The 18,373-nt window shown below is 37.0% G+C and overlaps 1 protein-coding gene across 1 annotated transcript in view; it reads left to right on the top strand.

Annotated features, from left to right (window-relative positions):
- CAPZA1 (capping actin protein of muscle Z-line subunit alpha 1) overlaps positions 1-18,373 on the top strand; it is a 42,108-nt gene that overhangs the window by 5,612 nt on the left and 18,123 nt on the right. The window contains exon 2 of the mRNA XM_043460322.1: positions 16,891-16,954. Coding sequence (XP_043316257.1) covers positions 16,891-16,954 — 64 coding nt within the window. The remainder of the gene's footprint in view (positions 1-16,890; positions 16,955-18,373) is intronic.

Raw genomic sequence — 18,373 nt, 5'->3', positions numbered from 1 at the left:
GTTCAATCCCTGGTCCGGAAACTAAGATCCTGCAAGTGCGTGGCACAGCCAAAAAAAAAAAAAATTACTACCACATTTGCATAGTGCTCTTTGAGCGTCTACAATACGCCACTAAGAATTCTAGTATTTAAAATGTGTTATAAAACCAAGGTGTTAAAAAAAACCAAGGTGTTGAGAAACATAACTTTAGAAGTTTAAAGATCTTAAAAGTCTTCATGACAAGGCCGAGGGCACTGTCTCAGAAGCCTCCAACAGCAACGCTTAACGTGTTTCTTTCAAAAGCAAGATTTCTGGATTCTTTTCAGACCAGCTGCATCAGAATTTGGAGGGATAAATTCTTGGGAATCTATTTTTAATAAGTTTCCCAATAATTACTGTGCAACTTGAGAGCTACTATCCATATCTTAATCCTTTGCCGGTTAAGTTCAGAAGCTTGATTCATCAGGATAGTAAGGATAAACTTTTATTAGCTAGGCTGATGAAACTAGTGTTTAAGAAGAGGGTAGCAACTAATTTAATAAATATAGGAGGGGCTAGATTATTTTTTCAAGTAGATCAGGTACATAAGAAATCAAATTACAATTTTTTCAATTTAAGCATGGAGTCAGAGCCAGGGAAGTTAACTATACAGTCTTAACATTTTAATGGCATTTTCTCCTATTGTAGGGATATATACTCAACACCCAGACCACGTCCGATCTTTGTGTAGGGCACCTTCTGACTTTTAACAGCAGTGGACTTCTCTTGACAGATTTTACGAGACTGAAAGGAAGCCCTTATGTTTCAAAATTTTTCATGTCACAGTTTCTCCTGCAGTTGGAATCCCTTCTTAGTTAATGGCATTTCATTCTTTAGTTGCTCAGGCTAAAAAGTTTAGTATCTTTGATTCCTGTTTGTGTCACAGTACACATAGGTCCGTTAGCAAATCTTTTAGGCTATACCTCCAAAACATAGCTAGAACTTGACAATTTTTTACCATACCTTGTTTTTTTTTTTTAACCATACCCTTATTTCAATCACTCTGGAAGAAAAGTCGGAGTCGCTCAGTCGTGTCTGACTCTTTGCAACCCCATGGACTATACAGTCCATGGAATTCTCCAGGCCAGAATACTGGAATGGGTAGCCTTTCCCTTCACCAGGGAATCTTCCCAACCCAAGGATCGAACCCAGGTCTCCCGCATTGCCGGCAAATTCTTTACCAGCTGAGCCTCAAAGGACACACTGTGATTTCCTAAATAGTTGATTGCACTGGCCTTCTCTCTCGTCTGCTTCTACTTTTGTCTCTCTGTAGGCAGTCTGTCCTCAAGGAGGCACTCAGAGTGATCTGGTTAAAAAAATGTAAGGCAGAATGTGTCACTCCTCTGCTCAAAATCCTCCAGTTGCTTCCCATGTTCTTCAGAATGAAAGTTCTTACTCTGACTGCAAGTCCCCACGGACGTCTTGAGTGCTTGCTTCTCTGACTTTACCTCCTACCTGTTCTCTTCTGGCCAAACACATCCTGACTTAATGCGTCTTTGCATTTGCTCTGTTCTTTGGAGTTCTCTTCCTTCTTTATCCCTCACTTCTTCAGATATTTCATCAAAAGTTACCTTCTCAGTGAAGCCCTCTGTGATCACCCTGTCCAATTCCAGTCCACCTTTTCATATCCCCTTTCCCTGCTTTATAATTATTTCTTAGCTTTTATCACTAGCTAGCATACCATGTAGTTTAGTTGTTTAATCTTATCTGTTGTCTGTTTACCCACTAGAATGTAGCTCTGTAAGGACCATGTACTGTTGAATCACCATTACCTAAAATAGTGCCTTCATAGTAGTCCTTCAGATATTTGGTGAATAAAGAAATGGCTGTTTCTTGCTTTGATAGTATCTGTCTTAAGTTCACAGTTAACTAACTCTTAGAGGGCAGACTGATTTCCAAGTTTTGTGAAGCTCTATTGAGGATTCTGTACTTCCAGATTAATTTTTGTTAATGGAGCTTCCCACTCAGAAGACTTTGGCAGTTCTCCATTACCTACAGAATAAAACCAGATTTGATGTTAACATAACTGCTGCCATCTGACTCATCTTACTCTTCCTTTCTCTTTTATTATCCACAGATAAATTGTGTTTCTGCCAAACTGACAAAACAGTTTTTTTCCTACTCTTTTTCATTCTTAACCAGTTCCCTTATTTGTAACACTGTCTTTCTTTCTCCCCCTACTATTTAAAGCACTTTGTAGAGCACAGCTTAGATCCCGCCTTCCCCTTCCTTGTAGTTGTCTTTAACCAACCCAACCCATATCCATCTCCTTCTCAAATTCTGTGCTGTATATTGTCTGTAATACTGATTTGGCAGTTTTGCTGCTTTGAATTATAGTTATTTTTAAATGATTGACATCTTTGTTGAGGTCTATTGTTTGTATAAGTTGTTTTGCTAACACTGGTAAAATTTACAAAAATTGAAAAGCCAGGATGCTGACTATGTGCATATCTTACATTATTTATGTCCACCATGGAGATGTACACTTAATATTAGCTAAGGTAGTGGCTTTCAACCTTGACAGGACCTGAGAATCACCCAAAGAATCTTTAAAAAATTCTGGTGCCCAAGCTGTCCTCCAGATATATTACATTAGAAGGTCTGTGAGTGGAACCCAGGCATCAGTTATTTTAAAACTTCCCCAGGTGATTCTAATTGTATAGCTGTTGTTCACAACCAAGGATTAAGGCAAAAGGGAATTTGTTGGCTTACTTCTTTTGCCATTCTTTTTGTCCAAGTGGATGAACAAATTGGTAAACACAAAGATTTGATAATATCTAGGCGTTTGCTTAGGGAAAGAAAGTTAAGTATCTGCTATGTTTGTCTCATGTTACTTCATTGGATTCTTAAAGTGCATGCGTGCTCAGTCACTTAAGTCATGTCCCACCAACTTTCTGCGACCCCATGGACCACAGCCAGCCAGGCTCCTTTGTCCATGGGATTCTGCAGGCAAAGTAGTGCTAGATATATGAGCAGGTATTATACTCACAGATGAAGAAACTAAGACCCAAGTAATTAAGTGCTAAAGCCGGCATGTGAAACCATGTCTGACTCCCAGTGATTTTTTTTTAAAAAAAGTTAAAATTGGTTAAAAAAAAAGACACCTTTAAGATAGAAATACACTAAAATACCAGGTGCACCAGCTCTTAAAGGGGAAATGCTTCTTGCTTCTGACTGCATCTGTTTCCAAGCCAGTGTGGTCTCTCACTGCTGAACTCTACCTTTTTGGACTTGGTATTTGCATCATTGCTTTCTGGCACGTGAAACTCAAGGCGTTCAGTGTGGATTTTCCTGGCATTTCTTAATTTGGTCCTGATTATTTCGAAAACAGTACTCGTTGTATCTGGCCATTGTACTTGGAAATTTTTACCTATCTCCCCAGTCCCAGCAGGTTGGGGGTTTTAACAAACTTAAGCTTCTCAGCAACATGTTGTTTATGTGATCTTTTCACTCTCTGTAATCTTTCTTCCTAACTGATTACAACATTATATCTCAGACTTCTATATTTCCTCAGTTATTGATCTAGACATTCAGGCAGATCTCTAATTAAGCCAAATAGAGTTCTTCCCCTCCTTTCATATATATATCGATGTTGTTTTGGATTTTAGATAAGACAGTTTTTTTAATCTTGACTAAGATTGGGCCAATTCTTTTTTTTTTCTTAATGGTGACTTAAGGCTTTATCACTTACACTGAACATCTAAATGACCAATTAAGGTATATACTTGGAAATCTTTTTATTGACATTTTGGGTGTCAGAGAGTCCAGAATGAGGACTAAGGAATAAGGATATCCTTCTAATTTGGTGCGTAGAGAAGTTGTAAATTAAAAGGGAATGGATGGGAAAGATAACTAGAAAATAAAATAGCTATTTTTTGGTTTTTAAATGTTAATTTTATGGTGAAGTATGTTTTACTTACTATTATACAGTGTAAAATACAGTGCTGACTTCTGTTAAGGAAAAGCAATCTGACACTTGCTAGAATGATAAGAGGCCTTAATTTTATACTTTTGTATTAGGGGAGAGAGATTGAGATCAGCTCCAAATAAGCAGAGACCGATGGAGATTTGTAGCCAACAAGCAAGTGCATGGCTGGGGCGGGGGTGGGGGAGGCATAAATGGAAAAGCACTAATAGGAGACATCAGGGTAGAAGGATTCTTGCTCACTGGCAGATCAAGGACTTATACATCAGAGGCTGGGGATATAGAACTTGATCAGATATGCAGAGTTGGAGAATTCTTTTTTTTGTTTGTTTGTTTGTTTTGGAGAATTCTCTTTAAACTGACAGCAGGATTCTTGATAAGAGTGGGCTAGGCAGGCCATAGACAAGACAGGGCCAAGATAAAGGCTTGAGTTGAGAAGAGGGCTCAGAGGAGCCTGACTAAAGTTTGGACAAGGAGGAGGTCTTTGGCACTCTTATGTGTGTTATGTTATTACTTTAGTAAATCTTCAAGCAGTTTTCCTTAGGGTTGGTAGAATTCTTTTTTTTAATGAAATTTCTTTAAACGTGTCTGCCTTCCCTACCTATTTGTCTACATATACCCAAACTTATAATTGGTACTACTAGAACAGTGTCTAAGAAATACTTGAAATGACTTTTTAAAGTAAGATGATAAGGAAAGCATGGAACAAATTATTTGAAAGTGTCATGATCTATTTTTTATAATGTTGATTATAATTTAGACCTGTCTATCCTTTTTAAACCTTAGCCCTTATGGATAATGATAAATCAAAATCAACTATATACATCAAAATTTTTCTCTCTTTTTTTTGGTGGTGGGGTATGCCGCACAGCTTGTGAGATCTTAATTGCCCAACCAGGGATCGATCCCAGGCCCCTGATAATGAGAGCACAGAGTCCTAACCACTTGACTGCCAAGGAATTCCCCTAATTGCATTCTGAATCTTTGTAGTATCTCCAGATCTAAACTGGAAAGATAACATTTAGCTTATTTGGGATTTAGTGAAATCTTTATTCCACTTCCTGGAGATCACTGAAAATGTATCTTTTTTTTCCCTCAACTTATACCCCAAATTAAATTCTCACTAGCCTCTGGGGCGGAGAAGGCAATGGCAACCCACTCCAGTACTCTTGCCTGGAAAATTCCATGGACGGAGGAGCCTGGTAGGCTGCAGTCCACGGGGTCCCAAAGAGTCGGACACGACTGAGGACTTTACTTTCACTTTTCACTTTCATGCATTGGAGAAGGAAATGGCAACCCACTCCAGTGTTCTTGCCTGGAGAATCCCAGGGACGGGGGAGCCTGGTGGGCTGCCATCTATGGGTTCGCACAGAAGCGGACATGACTGAAGCGACTTCGCAGCAGCAGCAGGGGACTCTTAGCTAGCAGGGATTTGTTTGATAAAGGCAGTGAAACTGGAATTCTGGAGCTAGTTTGTTACTGAAATACATGAATGTCAACAGCTTGAACCTTGCATCTATTAAATAATTGCCCCAGTGAGTTTATTGTTGATATTCTGAAAACCTTAGAACCAGACCCAGAAAATGAACTACACTGAGGCAAGGTGTATTAAAAAAAAAAACAAAAACAGATAACATCCTGGGGGAAAGAGCAGAGCAAAGTGCAGAGGTTTTTTGTTTTGTTTTGTTTTAAAGCACAGAGGTTTTTTAGGAAATACTCTGTATGATACTATAATGGTGGATACGTTTGTACACATCCATAGAGTGTGCATCACAAAAGTGAACCCTAATATAGGCTATGGGTTTTGGGTGATAATGATGTGTCAATGTATATTCATCAGTTGTAGCAAATATACCACTCTGGTGGGGATCTTAATAATGGGGAAGACTGTGCACATGGGGGGACAGTGTTGGGCTTCCTGGTGGCTCAGGCAATAAAGAATCTTCTGGCAATGTAGGAGACCTGGGTTCAGTCCCTAGGTTGGGAAGATCCCCTGGAGAAGGGAATAACAACCAACTCCAGTATTCTTGCCTGGAGAATTCCATGGACAGAGGAACCTGGTGGGCTACAGTCCATGGGGTTGCAAGAGTCGGACAGGGTATATGGGAAATCCCTGTATGTTCCTGTCAGTGTTGCGGTGAACCTGAAACTGCCCTTAGAAAAAATAGTCTTACAATCCAAAATAATAATAACAACAGCAATGACATCTAAATATCTTCAAATAGGAAAAACTCTCTTAAGAAATAACATTAAATTCTGTACAGATAGAACTTTCTTACTAAGATAAAATAAAGTAGTATCTCTTAGTATTTCTTACTAAGATAAAGAATACAGCTACTTATCCTTCAATAGTTCTGGAACGTTGTAGAATAAAAATGAGTAAACATTTAGGAAAGCACAATTTATTACTCTTTTTTGAAGTATAGTCTAGTTGAGAACATGAGTAAACTTTGAAAGATGTATTTATCAGTTTAAAGGGAAGCAGAATAGTCACTTTGAAAAACTTTTGGTTAAGAAAAAGTTGTTTCTGTTTATCAGTACTGATGAAGATTGTAGTCATGGGGAACACTAGATGAGTAGGACCCAAAGAACTTCTGCAAGAGAGGAATGATTTTCTCAGAATTTGAAGGGTTTGTTCAGTTTGATAACTTAAAGCATAGTTGTCTTGCTAGCAGTCTTGTCTAGGTGACGTTTACTGAGCATCCATGTTATATTTTAAATGTTTTGCCACAGTCTTGACATAGGTGCTGTGATAAATGTTGAAAAGTATGGTAGAAGGAACAGGATTCTTGAGGCTTTAGTAACAGAAAATATCTTTGAAAGAAACAGCCCAGCTATCAGTAGGACTGATTTAGACAGAGATGAAAAGAGAGGCACAAGGACGGTGTGAGTAAAGGCCCAGAAACAAAGTTGTTAATACACTTAATAGACAAATGAAGGAGATAAAGGTTACTCGCTGGCAGTGATTTTGTTGCTGAAGTATATAAAACTTGGGCAGTATAAACTGACCTGGGCCTTGTGGATAATTGGAATATGGATATTATCTAGTGAAAAATTTCTTCATTGCCTGTCTGGAATTACTTTCCCAACCTTGACAGTTGTTAAATATTCAACTTGAAATTCTTTTGTTAAGGAAATTATCTTAAAAAGGTGGTTATGAATAGATGTAATTGCTCAGTCGTGTCCGACTCCTTGCGACCCCGTGGACTGTAGCCCACCAGGCTTCTCCGTCCATGGGATTCTCCAGGCAAGAATACTGGAGTGGGTTGCCAGTTCCTTCTCCAGGGGATCTTCCTGACCCAGGGATCGAACCCAGGTCTCCCGCATTGCAGGCAGACGCTTTAACCTCTGAGCCACCAGTGAAGCCCCCAATGTTGAAATATATGAGGTCTGTTATTAAAAGATTGTTTTGGGGGAATTCCCCAGCAGTCCAGTGGTTAGGAGTCTGCTTTTACTGCTGAGGGTCTGGGTGCAATCCCTGGTCAGGGAACTATGGTCCCACAAACTGTATGGCAGAGCCAAGGGAAAAAAAGATTATTTAGTAAGCTAAAAATTTGAGTTTTATAAATTTATTTTTCTAATAATTTTCTAAAGTTTCTTACTAAAATTAAAACTAGCAGCTTCTGGGAAACAATAGGATATATTACCTTCTTGGTTTGATTGTTAAACTTCAGTACAGATATTAGCAATATAAAAATGAAATTTTGAATCTTGCCAGGATTGAGTGTTTTGCTTTATTTTCCTCTTTGGAAAAGTAAGATGATAAGGAAAATGAGAAGAAACTGAAGTATAAGTAAAGTTATCTTTGATAGATACTTACAGACTTTAAATTCCCCGTTTAGGTTAGAAATATAATACAGTGCATTCCATGGAATTAACATTATTAGAATCTTTAAATATATGAAGGGATGGCATTGTATATGAGACTTGAGCTTCTCCCCCTTTAAAATACACACTTTACTGCAGATACTATCATATGAATGTTATGTACAGTGAAACTTACTTTATGAAACAAGGACTTTTTAAAAATTTGTATTTACTTATTTTTGTCTGTGCAGGGTCTTCGTTGCTGCATGGGCTTTTCTCTAGTTGTGAGTGGGGGCTACTCTAGTTGAGTGCACAGGCTTCTCGTTGTCGGGGCTGCTCTTGTCGCAGAGCTCCGGCTCTGGGCGCCTGGGCTTCAGTAGTTGCAGCGCATGTGCTCAGTAACTGCTGTTCCTGGGCTCAGTAGTTGTGGTGCGTAGGCTTAGTTGCTCCATGGCATGCGGGATCTTCCTGGACCAGGGATCAAACCCACGTCCCCTGCATTGGCAGGCACATTCTTAACCACTGGACCATCAGGGAGGTCCCATCCCTCATCTGTATTGCAACAAAAATATTTTTGCAATTACCAGCTGCTCTGCCATTTCTCTTTCTCCTTTTGCTTGTTCCCATGATTTTGTTTATCTCTCTTAAATTTCATCTTGTTAGTTTTGACTCAGTTTTGAGACTAGATGATAAAATTTGGACTTTTAAAGTTGTTTATCATTCTATTTATCCCTCCCAACTTTGTGACAACTGCAGCTTTCACGCGCAAAGTTTTGTCTCAATTCTTGGTTTAAAGAAATTCTAAAAGGATTAGGCCAAACTCACAAGATCCCACTATATATAAAATTCTCCTGAATTTTAATACCTGTTAGTATTGCATAATATAGTTGATTGTCTAGTGCATTGCCGCCCCTTTGTTAAGTATGTGACCTTGGACAAGGAACTTCTGAACCTGTTCCTTCATTTACAATGGAAATAATAGTCTCTTCCCTGCCTATTTTAACAAACTATTTTAAGATCAAAAGAGAGGTTATGAAAGAGTTTTGTAAACAATAAAATAGTATTCATTCATTTACATTCCTTGTATATGCCAGGTCTTAGTCCTAGGTATACAGCAATTAACAGACAACAAATTCTTATGCCCTGTGCCAAGAGTTGGAAAATCTCACCCATTGCCTGCTTTTTTAAGGCCTGCTAGGGGGAAAAAAATCAAAAGACTATTTCATGATGTGAAAATTACATGAAATACAAATTGCAGTGTCTAAAATAATGTTAGTTAACTCAGTAGGGGTAAACCTTTCACACTATAGATGTGTGTGTGTGTGTGTATGTCAAAAACACTCACATCGTACCCTTTAATTATTTTATGATTTATTTGTCAGTTGTACCTCAGTTAAAAAAGTCTTATTGGAATGCAGGCTCCTTTAGTTTACAGTTGGGACAGAGATCATGTGGTCCACACAGCTCTGAAACGTTTATTTTCTGGACCTTTAGCACTTTGCAGACCTCTGCTCTACACTCTTAGAATTCTTTTGGAGGTCTTAAGCAATAACCATATGTTCAGTGGCAAGTTCTCTGAAGAAATTTAAAGCAAGTAAAGGGGCAAGAATTATGAAGGTTATGGAGGGTACAGGAGGTAATTTATAGAAGTCAGGAAGTCAGAGAAGGGTACTTTAGTGGGTGGTATTTGAACTTGAATGAAGAGGGAAGTGAACTCTGATAGAAAAGCATTTCTGGCAAAAGAAATAAAAATTGCAATAGCCCTAAGGTGGGAGTGTAGCTGTAGGTCTAGGAACTAAACAGTAGAAAAATGAGAGGGGGTGAGCCAAATTGTAAAAGAGACCCATTGAGCACACTTTAGATTTTATAGTGATTATATGAATGTATCACTACTACTTATATTACAAGTATTCCTTCAAGGTGTTTTTATGGTATTGTTATATTGACAGAACAGCTCAACACTTCAAAGCCTGTCTTCAAAGACTGTCAGGTGTTTATCTAATACTGAGTATGGTCATCTCATGTAGGCACATTGGTTCAAGGACCCCCACAGATCACAAAATACAAGAATGCTCAAGTTCTTGATGTGAAGTGGTGTAGGATTTGTGTATAACTTACATCCTGCCATATATTTTAAATCATCTCTAGATTACTTGTAATGTCTAATATAATATAAAAGTAGTGTGTTGCAGATTCGAGCTTTGAGTTTTGGAACTTTCTGGAATTTTTTTCCCCAAAATATTTTCGATCCTTATATGCAGAACCCACAAATACAGAGAGTTGACTAATCTGTCTTTTTTACTAACTCTCAGAAGTAAAAAAAGGAGGTCGTTTACCATAACAGTGATAGGACCCCATGTTGGCATCTAACGATAACTACATTTCTTTTAACTGCTCATTTAAAACTTCACCTTAAAAAAAAAAAACAAAAAACTTCACCTTACCATAGCATATATATCTTCAAGTCTCCCCACTTCAGTTTAAAAATTAGGAGATGTCTTGTTTTCTCTAATTGGACATTTCTCCTGTTCTTGATATTCTCAGATAATTTTTTAAAAATTATTTACTGTATAGAAAATGTTGACATGCCCCTTTTTTTCCTTTTAAAAATTATTTTTTTCATACAAATAATTTCTAGTGTACAATTTTTTGAACATAGAAATGAGCTTAAAATTGGAAGAAAAAAAGCTTTTATAATAAGTACTGTCAGAGGTGATCCCAGTTACAAGTTAGTAGCTATACATTTATGTAAATACATATATACATCAAAAAAAAGATAGACATGCAACATTTTGCAACCCTTTTCACTCAACAGCATGGTAAATAATCAACTCATGTTATCACAGAACACTTCTCAAACATTTTTGCTTTCAGAACATATTTACACTCTTAAAAATCAAGTTGTTCCCCAGTTTTATTGAGATATAATTGACTGTATAGCACTGTAAGTTTAAGGTGTACAGTGTATGATTTGACTGATACACATCATGAAATGATTATTAGAGTAAGTTTCACGAATATCCATCATCTGACAGATACGAAAGTAAAGAAATAGTTTTTTAAAAAAAGTTTGCCTATGATGAGAACTCTTAGGACCTATTCTCTTTAACAGCTTTCATATATAAAATATAGCAGTTAATTATATGTATTATCTTATACATTACATCCCTAGTACTTACTTATCTTGTTAACAGGAAGTTTGTACCTTTTGACTATCTGTCCCCACCCCTAAATTCTTTTTCTATGAGTTTGTTTTTGAAGTATAGTTGACCTATAACACTATGTTAGTTCCTGTTATACAGCATAGTGATTTGATATTCTATACATTTCAAAATAATTACCACAGTAACTCTAATTAAGGTATGTCACAAAGATGATACATAGTTATTGACTATATTCCCCACACTGTACATTTCATACCAGTCACTTAATTTATTTTGCAACTAGAGATTGTACCTCTTAATTTCCCTGACTTAGTTCTTTCCTCCACCCAACCCTCTCCCTCTGGCAACTACCTTTTTGTTCTCTGTCTCCGTTACCCTGAGTGTTTTTAGATTCCACGTGTGAGTGAAATTATATAGTATTTGTCTTTTTCTGACTTACTTCACTTAGCATAATACCCTCTATGTCCATTCATGTTGCAAATGGAAGATTTTCATTCTTTTTTTTTTCTAAGTAGTATATCAGTTTGGTTTATGTCTTATATGTTTGTTCAGAGTACCAGTGCTTTTTAATGACTTGAGCATTTGCTTTGTGGCACTTAGTCCTGGTAATTTTATTTTTTTAATTGAAGGATAATTGCTTTACAGAATTTTGTTTTCTTTCAAACCTCAACATGAATCAGCCATAGGTATACATATGTCCCCTCCTTTTTGAACCTCACTCCCATCTCCTGCCCCATCCCACCCCTCTAGGTCGATACAGAGCCCTGTTTGAGTTTCCTGAGACATAGAGCAAATTCCCGTTGGCTGTCTATTTTACGTATGGTAATATAAGTTTCCATGTTACTCTTGCCATACATCTCACCCTCTCCTCCCCTCTCCCCGTGTCCATAAGTCTAATATTCTATTGTATTTGTATGTGTACACACATACTCCACATCACTTCTTTATCCATTCGTTTAGATTATTTCCATATCTTGGCTGTTGTAAATAATGCTGGAGTGAATATAGAGGTGCATTTATCTTTACTATTTCGTGTTTACATAGAAATTGAGGGGGTTTTGGTTGTTTCTTTTTTTTGTTCGTTTTTGACTGCACCATGTGGCATGTCAGATCTTACTTCCCTGACCAGGAATCAAACCCTGCCCCGTGCAGTGGAAACACAGAGTCCTAACCATTGGATCTCCAGAGAATTCCTCAAAATTGAATTTTCATTTATGTGGCTTCTGAGTATTGTGTGTATGTGCTCAGTCACTTCAGTAGTGTCTCTCTGCGACCCTGTGGACTGTAGCCCACTGGCTCATTTGTCCGTGGGATTCTCCAGGTGAGAATACTGTAGTGGGTTGCCATGCCTTCCTCCAGGGGATCTTCCCGACCCAGGGATCCAAGCTGCATCTGCCACGTCTCCTGCATTGCAGGCAGATTTTTTACTACTGGGCCACTAGGGAAGCCCTTACATGTATTGTATTAGATATTAAAACTTAAAAGAGTTTTTCAAGCAACTCATTTTATCATAATGATAATAAAAATTTATTGCATTTTGACATAAATGATTAGTATACATATGTATTTTTTAAAACCTTTATTTTTGAAAATGCAAAAAGAATCTGGAAAAAAATAATGTTGTTTTACATTATACATATCTTTAAAATATCTCCATTCAGTTTGTCAAGCTATGTTGTCTTAGTTTGTACCTACTGTTCCCTCTGCATGGAATACTCTCCTTGGTATCTACTCATCCTCCAATCCAGCTGAAACATCATTGCCTTTGAAAGTCACCCCAAGCCCTCCTTAAATACATATGTAGAGTCGACAGCATTGGCAGCATCTTCCTTTGTGCTTCACTGTGCCTTTTAATGCTTGCTATATTACTGTCTAGGTGACAGATTCCTTGAGGACAGCGACAGTGTCTTATTCAGTATTTAATCTTTATTTACTGACTCTTCCTAGCTCTTCAGTAAATGTTGAATGGATAAACTGCTGCTTTTTTACATGCAGTGTCAGTTTCTCCATTATCCAATTCACTTTTTCAATTATGGCATTTCCATTAAATTTTGTAACTTGAAAATTTGTAGGTAACTTCAGAAATATGAGTAATGTGAATTTTCAGTTTGGTGACTTCTATTTTTATATATTCAAACATTAATACGTAGTATGTAAAATATGGCTGTAGCTTTATTTTTTTAAGGGAAGTTGCTTTTGGGGTAGCATATGAATATATTTTTGAATTGCATGCACTTAATTTTTCTTGACTGAGGGGAGTTTCTTAATTATGTAAGTATTATGGGAAATGCACCTTGACAGAAAGACCATAGCTGCTCAACAGACTTAGCACAAATAGGCTAAAAAAATAGGTTTGCTTTTCAAAATAGGTTTGCTAATTTCTTTTTTTTTTTTTTTTGGTTTGTTAATTTCTTAAATAAGTGATTGATAACAACAGTTAACAAGTACAGTAATATGATTAAGTGCACTTGCAAAGCATATATACACAATTGGAAATCCATATTAGAACTGTTAGTCCTGTATAGTGTAATTCTCATGAGTTGAGAAGCACTTCTTACTTCCTTATTAGAAACTCATATCTTTTTATTGTTGTTGCTTAGTTAATATAAGAGCTTTATGGAGTATTTTCTCTTAATCTCCACCAGTTTTCATCAGTTTTCATCACAAGGTATCTACCATTACCCTGCAACATCAGAGTTCTGAAACTGTACGTGCATAAGAATAGCTGAAGGTGTTTGTATTATGGATTCCTCAACCCTGCTTCCAGATGGTCAATATACAAGTTTGTCTTCTAAGTCTTAAAGATACAGAGAGTTTTATAGCTCAGAGAAGTTCTGCAGATCTCCTAATCTCTTTTAGGAGTTGGATTATTATGAGGAAATTCAGAACCAAAAAAAGTTAGCAAAGTTTCTGGAATCACAAATCTAGTCAGTTAATGGGCCAACAGATCCCAGTAATTAGAATCAAGGGTTTTCATTCTGCCTTGCTACATGAGTCAGTCAGCTTTCTTGCCTGAAAAGATAAGTTTAGTTATGAAGCAGGTTTTCTTTTACTCTTTTTAGAATAAGAGCAAAATCATATAAGATCTTCCATATAAACCTAGGGATGCTAAAGTTGTAAACTATTTCCGTCTTTTTCAAATTCTCAACCCCAGCTTTATTTTCCAAAGACTCAGTGTCTTTTTTCTCTGCCTTAAGAATGGTTTGACTTTGGTAACTTTAATTTTATTTTAGTCAACATGAACTTAAAGTTGTTTGAAGGAAATGGAAGAAATCAACAGAGTATGCCTAACTGGAAAGTAGAGCTCAGTTTATTGTTAGGTATACATGTTCCTCTTTGCCCCTTGTCAGTAAGTTGAATCAGCTTTATATTCATCACATGAGATATTAGGGAATTTTTAGTAGCCTCATAGTGTGTGAGAATTATATGAGAGACCCTTTGAGGTCAGTCCTATTTCATTGCTAACATCCTTATTACACTTACACATTATTACACACTTACACATATATAGATATCATTAAATGATACTCCAGATTATTGGATGGTTTTCTTTCTATTATATAGGTTCTTACATTCCTTGTATTTCACGTTTCACTTGTTGAGAGATGAGAGGTTGATTTCTATAGCAGATTAAATACACGGTTTTACCTTACCTTTTATGCCAAAACTTTTTAAATGAAAATGTAGGGAAAAAATGGAATGGGAAGAAGCATAAATTAGTAATAGTTTAAATTAGTAAGCGTGTCATCAGTGGACCAAAGTTTTTTTTTTTTAGCATTTAAAAAAAATAATACAATGTTAATTTTTTATTCATATTATTTTTTAAATTTTGTTTATTTTATTTGTCTGTGCTGGGTCTTCATTGCTGCACGCAGGATTTCTCTGATTGCAGTAAGCAGGGTAGGGGGCTACTCTCCAGTTGCAGTGTGCAGGCTTCACATTGCAGTGGCTTCTCTTGATGCAAAGCACAGACTCTGGGGCACGGGCTCAGTAGTTGTGGTGCATAGGCTTAGTTGCCCTGTGCCATGGGGAATCTTCCAGGGCCAGGGATTGAACCCTTGTCCCCTGCATTGGCAGGCAGATTCTTAACCACTAGACCACCAGAGAGGTCCTTAAGCAGTTCTTGATAAAAAGTGAAATGGTTCAAAAACATGAAAAAAATAAGATCAGAGGAAACCCAAAACACATTGAAGAAGAAAACTGTTGTGGAAGTAGGGGCTTTTCTGGAGAACATCAATTTAAGGAGAAAGAAGGGAAGAACTCCGAACAACTTTGGAATGGATTCGTTGCAGAATTGGTCTCTAAGCTTTCTGGACCACACGGTGACTCCTCTCATTCCCATTTGGGCTAAGCTGCAGACAATAGCTGGAGAAGGCAATGGCACCCCACTCCAGTACTCTTGCCTGGAAAATCCCATGGACGGAGGAGCCTGGTAGGCTGCAGTCCATGGGGTCACAAAGAGTCGGACACAACTGAGCGACTTTACTTTCACTTTTCACTTTCATGCATTGGAGAAGGAAATGGCAACCCACTCCAGTGTTCTTGCCTGGAGAATCCCAGGGACGGGGGAGCCTGCTGGGCTGCCGTTTATGGGGTCGCACAGAGTCGGGCACGACTGAAGCGACTTAGCAGCAGCAGCAGCAGACAATAGCATTAGCCCTCAGAATATAGCATTGAGAATGAGCTTTGGGAGCATAGAGTCAGGGCAGTGCCCCAGGTAGCCTATGACCATAGGATGCTCACTCAGAAGATAATCTGCTCACACATTCTCAGCAGCAAGTCTACTGTTTCCCTCCCCTACAATCGAGGAGATAAACTGCAGCTAAACAGAACAGGCAAACTAAAATAAATTCAAAGAGAAGCAACAGTACCATGAAAGAGAAGTACAAAAATCAACAGCATATCTAAGTTCTTAGGAAACAGTCCATAGAACAAGACTTTAAGTATAGTTAATATCCTCAAGGAGACACAAGAGATTATTGCACACGCGCCCGCGCGCGCGCGCGCGCACACACACACACGTCTTGGAAGTTAAAATAGAATTGAATAGCAAAATGGGCACAACTGAAGAGCATGCTAATGAGGTGGAAAATGCAGCTGAGGAATTCTCCCTACACCAGGCATAAAATGACAGAAAAGATAAAACATAGGAGAAAAAATTAGATATGCAGGTTAGATCCTAACATTTCAGCATCCATCTCTAATCAGAGTCCCAGTAACAGACTGGCAGTAGTGGGCAGGAGAGAAATTTAGAATAAACAATAGAATAAATATTTTCCACAGCATTCTTTAGGACGTTTAGTGTTGAATAGTCTAGGTGACAAGAATCATCTTTGTCTTGCTTATAAAATTAGTGACACTGCTTACATTTCATCATTATTGAGTATGCTATAGAACTTTAGTAGATAACCTTTTATAAAGTTAAATAAGTTTATTCTATTCCTACTAAAAACTAGTAGTTTTGTTGTTGTATTATGATATTTGAACGGGTATTGAATTTTTTTTTTCCAGCATGAGGTAAGATGATCACAGGGTTTTGCTTCTTTAATTTGTAAGTTACATTGATTTATTAGTATTAAATCATCCTTGTATTGGGATAAACACCATAAACATAAGTTGGTATAAAACCAATTTGCTAATGTTTATTTAGTTTTGCTTAAGGGTTTATAAATAGGATTGTAGCTTTCTCTTTTTGTGACTATAGTATATCTTGACCAAAATTGATTTTTCAGCTTTTTAAAAAGAAAAATTCAGAAGTAAAGCAGCATGTATATCCCCATATTAGAACATATCTGTATGGATAATAAACACTTTGAGATGTCTTGTGAAAGGAGAATCTGAAGGCTGCTAACCAATAAGATTTAAACGAAATTATATTTCAAGGGATGTGATAAAAATTTTGTTGTCTGTTAATTCCTTCCCATCTTATATGCTACTCTTCATAATTCTTTTACTGTAAATTTTATTTCTCTTTAGGTACGCATAGCTGCTAAATTTATCACTCATGCACCCCCAGGGGAATTCAATGAAGTGTTCAATGGTGAGTAAAGATTAGTACTTAGTTATTTCAGACCCTCTTGAATCACTTACAAGCACTTATTGAATGTTTGCCGTCTCTCTTAATCCTTACAACATTATAGCTATAGCTAAGGAAATCAGAATTCAAAGAGGTTAACATAACTTATCCAATATCACCCTATCACCCAGCTGGTAAGTGTCAGAGCAGGGATTTAAACCCAGGTCTGCATCAAAAGCATGCTCTTAAGACCCCAATACATTAGGATACCTATCTTATGTGAGAAAAGATTTAAAGTAGTTCAGTATTGATCAATGTAGAAACAATATTAAATTTCATAGTTATCTATCATTATAAATCATAGCTTAAATCTCTTCAGTGCTTTTACTCAAGAAGTGCCATAGTTTAGGACACTTTTTAGAGCCATTGGGGCAGAACTGACTGTATCCGGGAAGCTTGTTAAATATACAGATTCCGGTGTTGTCATCCTCCTACGATTCGTTAGATCTGGGTTGGAATGGGTAATCTGCTTTATCAGGTCCTTCAGGTGATTCTGAGTCACAGCCAATTTGAAAACCACTATTCCAATATATTTACAACCTTCCATACTATTTACTGTCTTAACACAGCTTACAGAATAAAAAATGTAAATGAGGCAATATAACTGTATTAATGTCAATCATCATAATCCCATTTTAAGTTATAAACCGACTTATCTTAAAATTCCCCTTAAGTAAAATCATAATATTTGTGCATCTTGGTTCAGTTTAGCAAACATTTATTTTGAAATTCTACTTTTACATTAAAAGGTTACCTCCTTAGTTAGGGGAACTGTATGATGTTCATTTGCACCTGGCTCAGAGCTCCACAAATTGTGGAACAATCAATAATCTCCACTGATAAAATTAATGATGCAGAGGAAAAACAACTAGGAGAAATATGAATGTTATTTACAAAGAGTAAAATAACACAAAAGAAGTAAATCAAGACATTCTTCTTTATAGACTTGCTTTGAATATTTGAGCACTAACGAGGAAAACAAATGCAGCCTTTCTTTGCCTAGTCTGTCTTCCATATTGACCAAGTGTAAATTTTCAACAACAGAGCTTTTAGAAATTCTCCTACAACTTGAACTTTATACAGCTGATTAGTTCAGATAAATTCTTGACTTATTAATTAGTGGCCTTTTTAAAACAAGTACCTTGTTTTATTTCTGACAATTGAATGTACTTTATAGGAATATCATGAGAATAATTGATACCAAAGCATTAGATTAAGAATTGGCAAGCTACTTATGACATGACGGCTGGTTTTTATTGGTATGCTACACATTGAGCTCTGCCAGCCCCTTCTTTAAGAAGCTCTAAGAGTCAATTGCCTTTGCCTTATCATCAGCCTTCTCTCTTGGCAGACTACAGTGCATGTGTTCACAAAGAGTCATAT

This window comes from Cervus canadensis, chromosome 2 (assembly GCF_019320065.1).
Source record: "Cervus canadensis isolate Bull #8, Minnesota chromosome 2, ASM1932006v1, whole genome shotgun sequence".
Classification (NCBI taxonomy): domain Eukaryota; kingdom Metazoa; phylum Chordata; class Mammalia; order Artiodactyla; family Cervidae; genus Cervus; species Cervus canadensis.
Note: the sequence above shows the minus strand (reverse complement) of the source record. Positions and strands in the feature narration are given on the sequence as shown.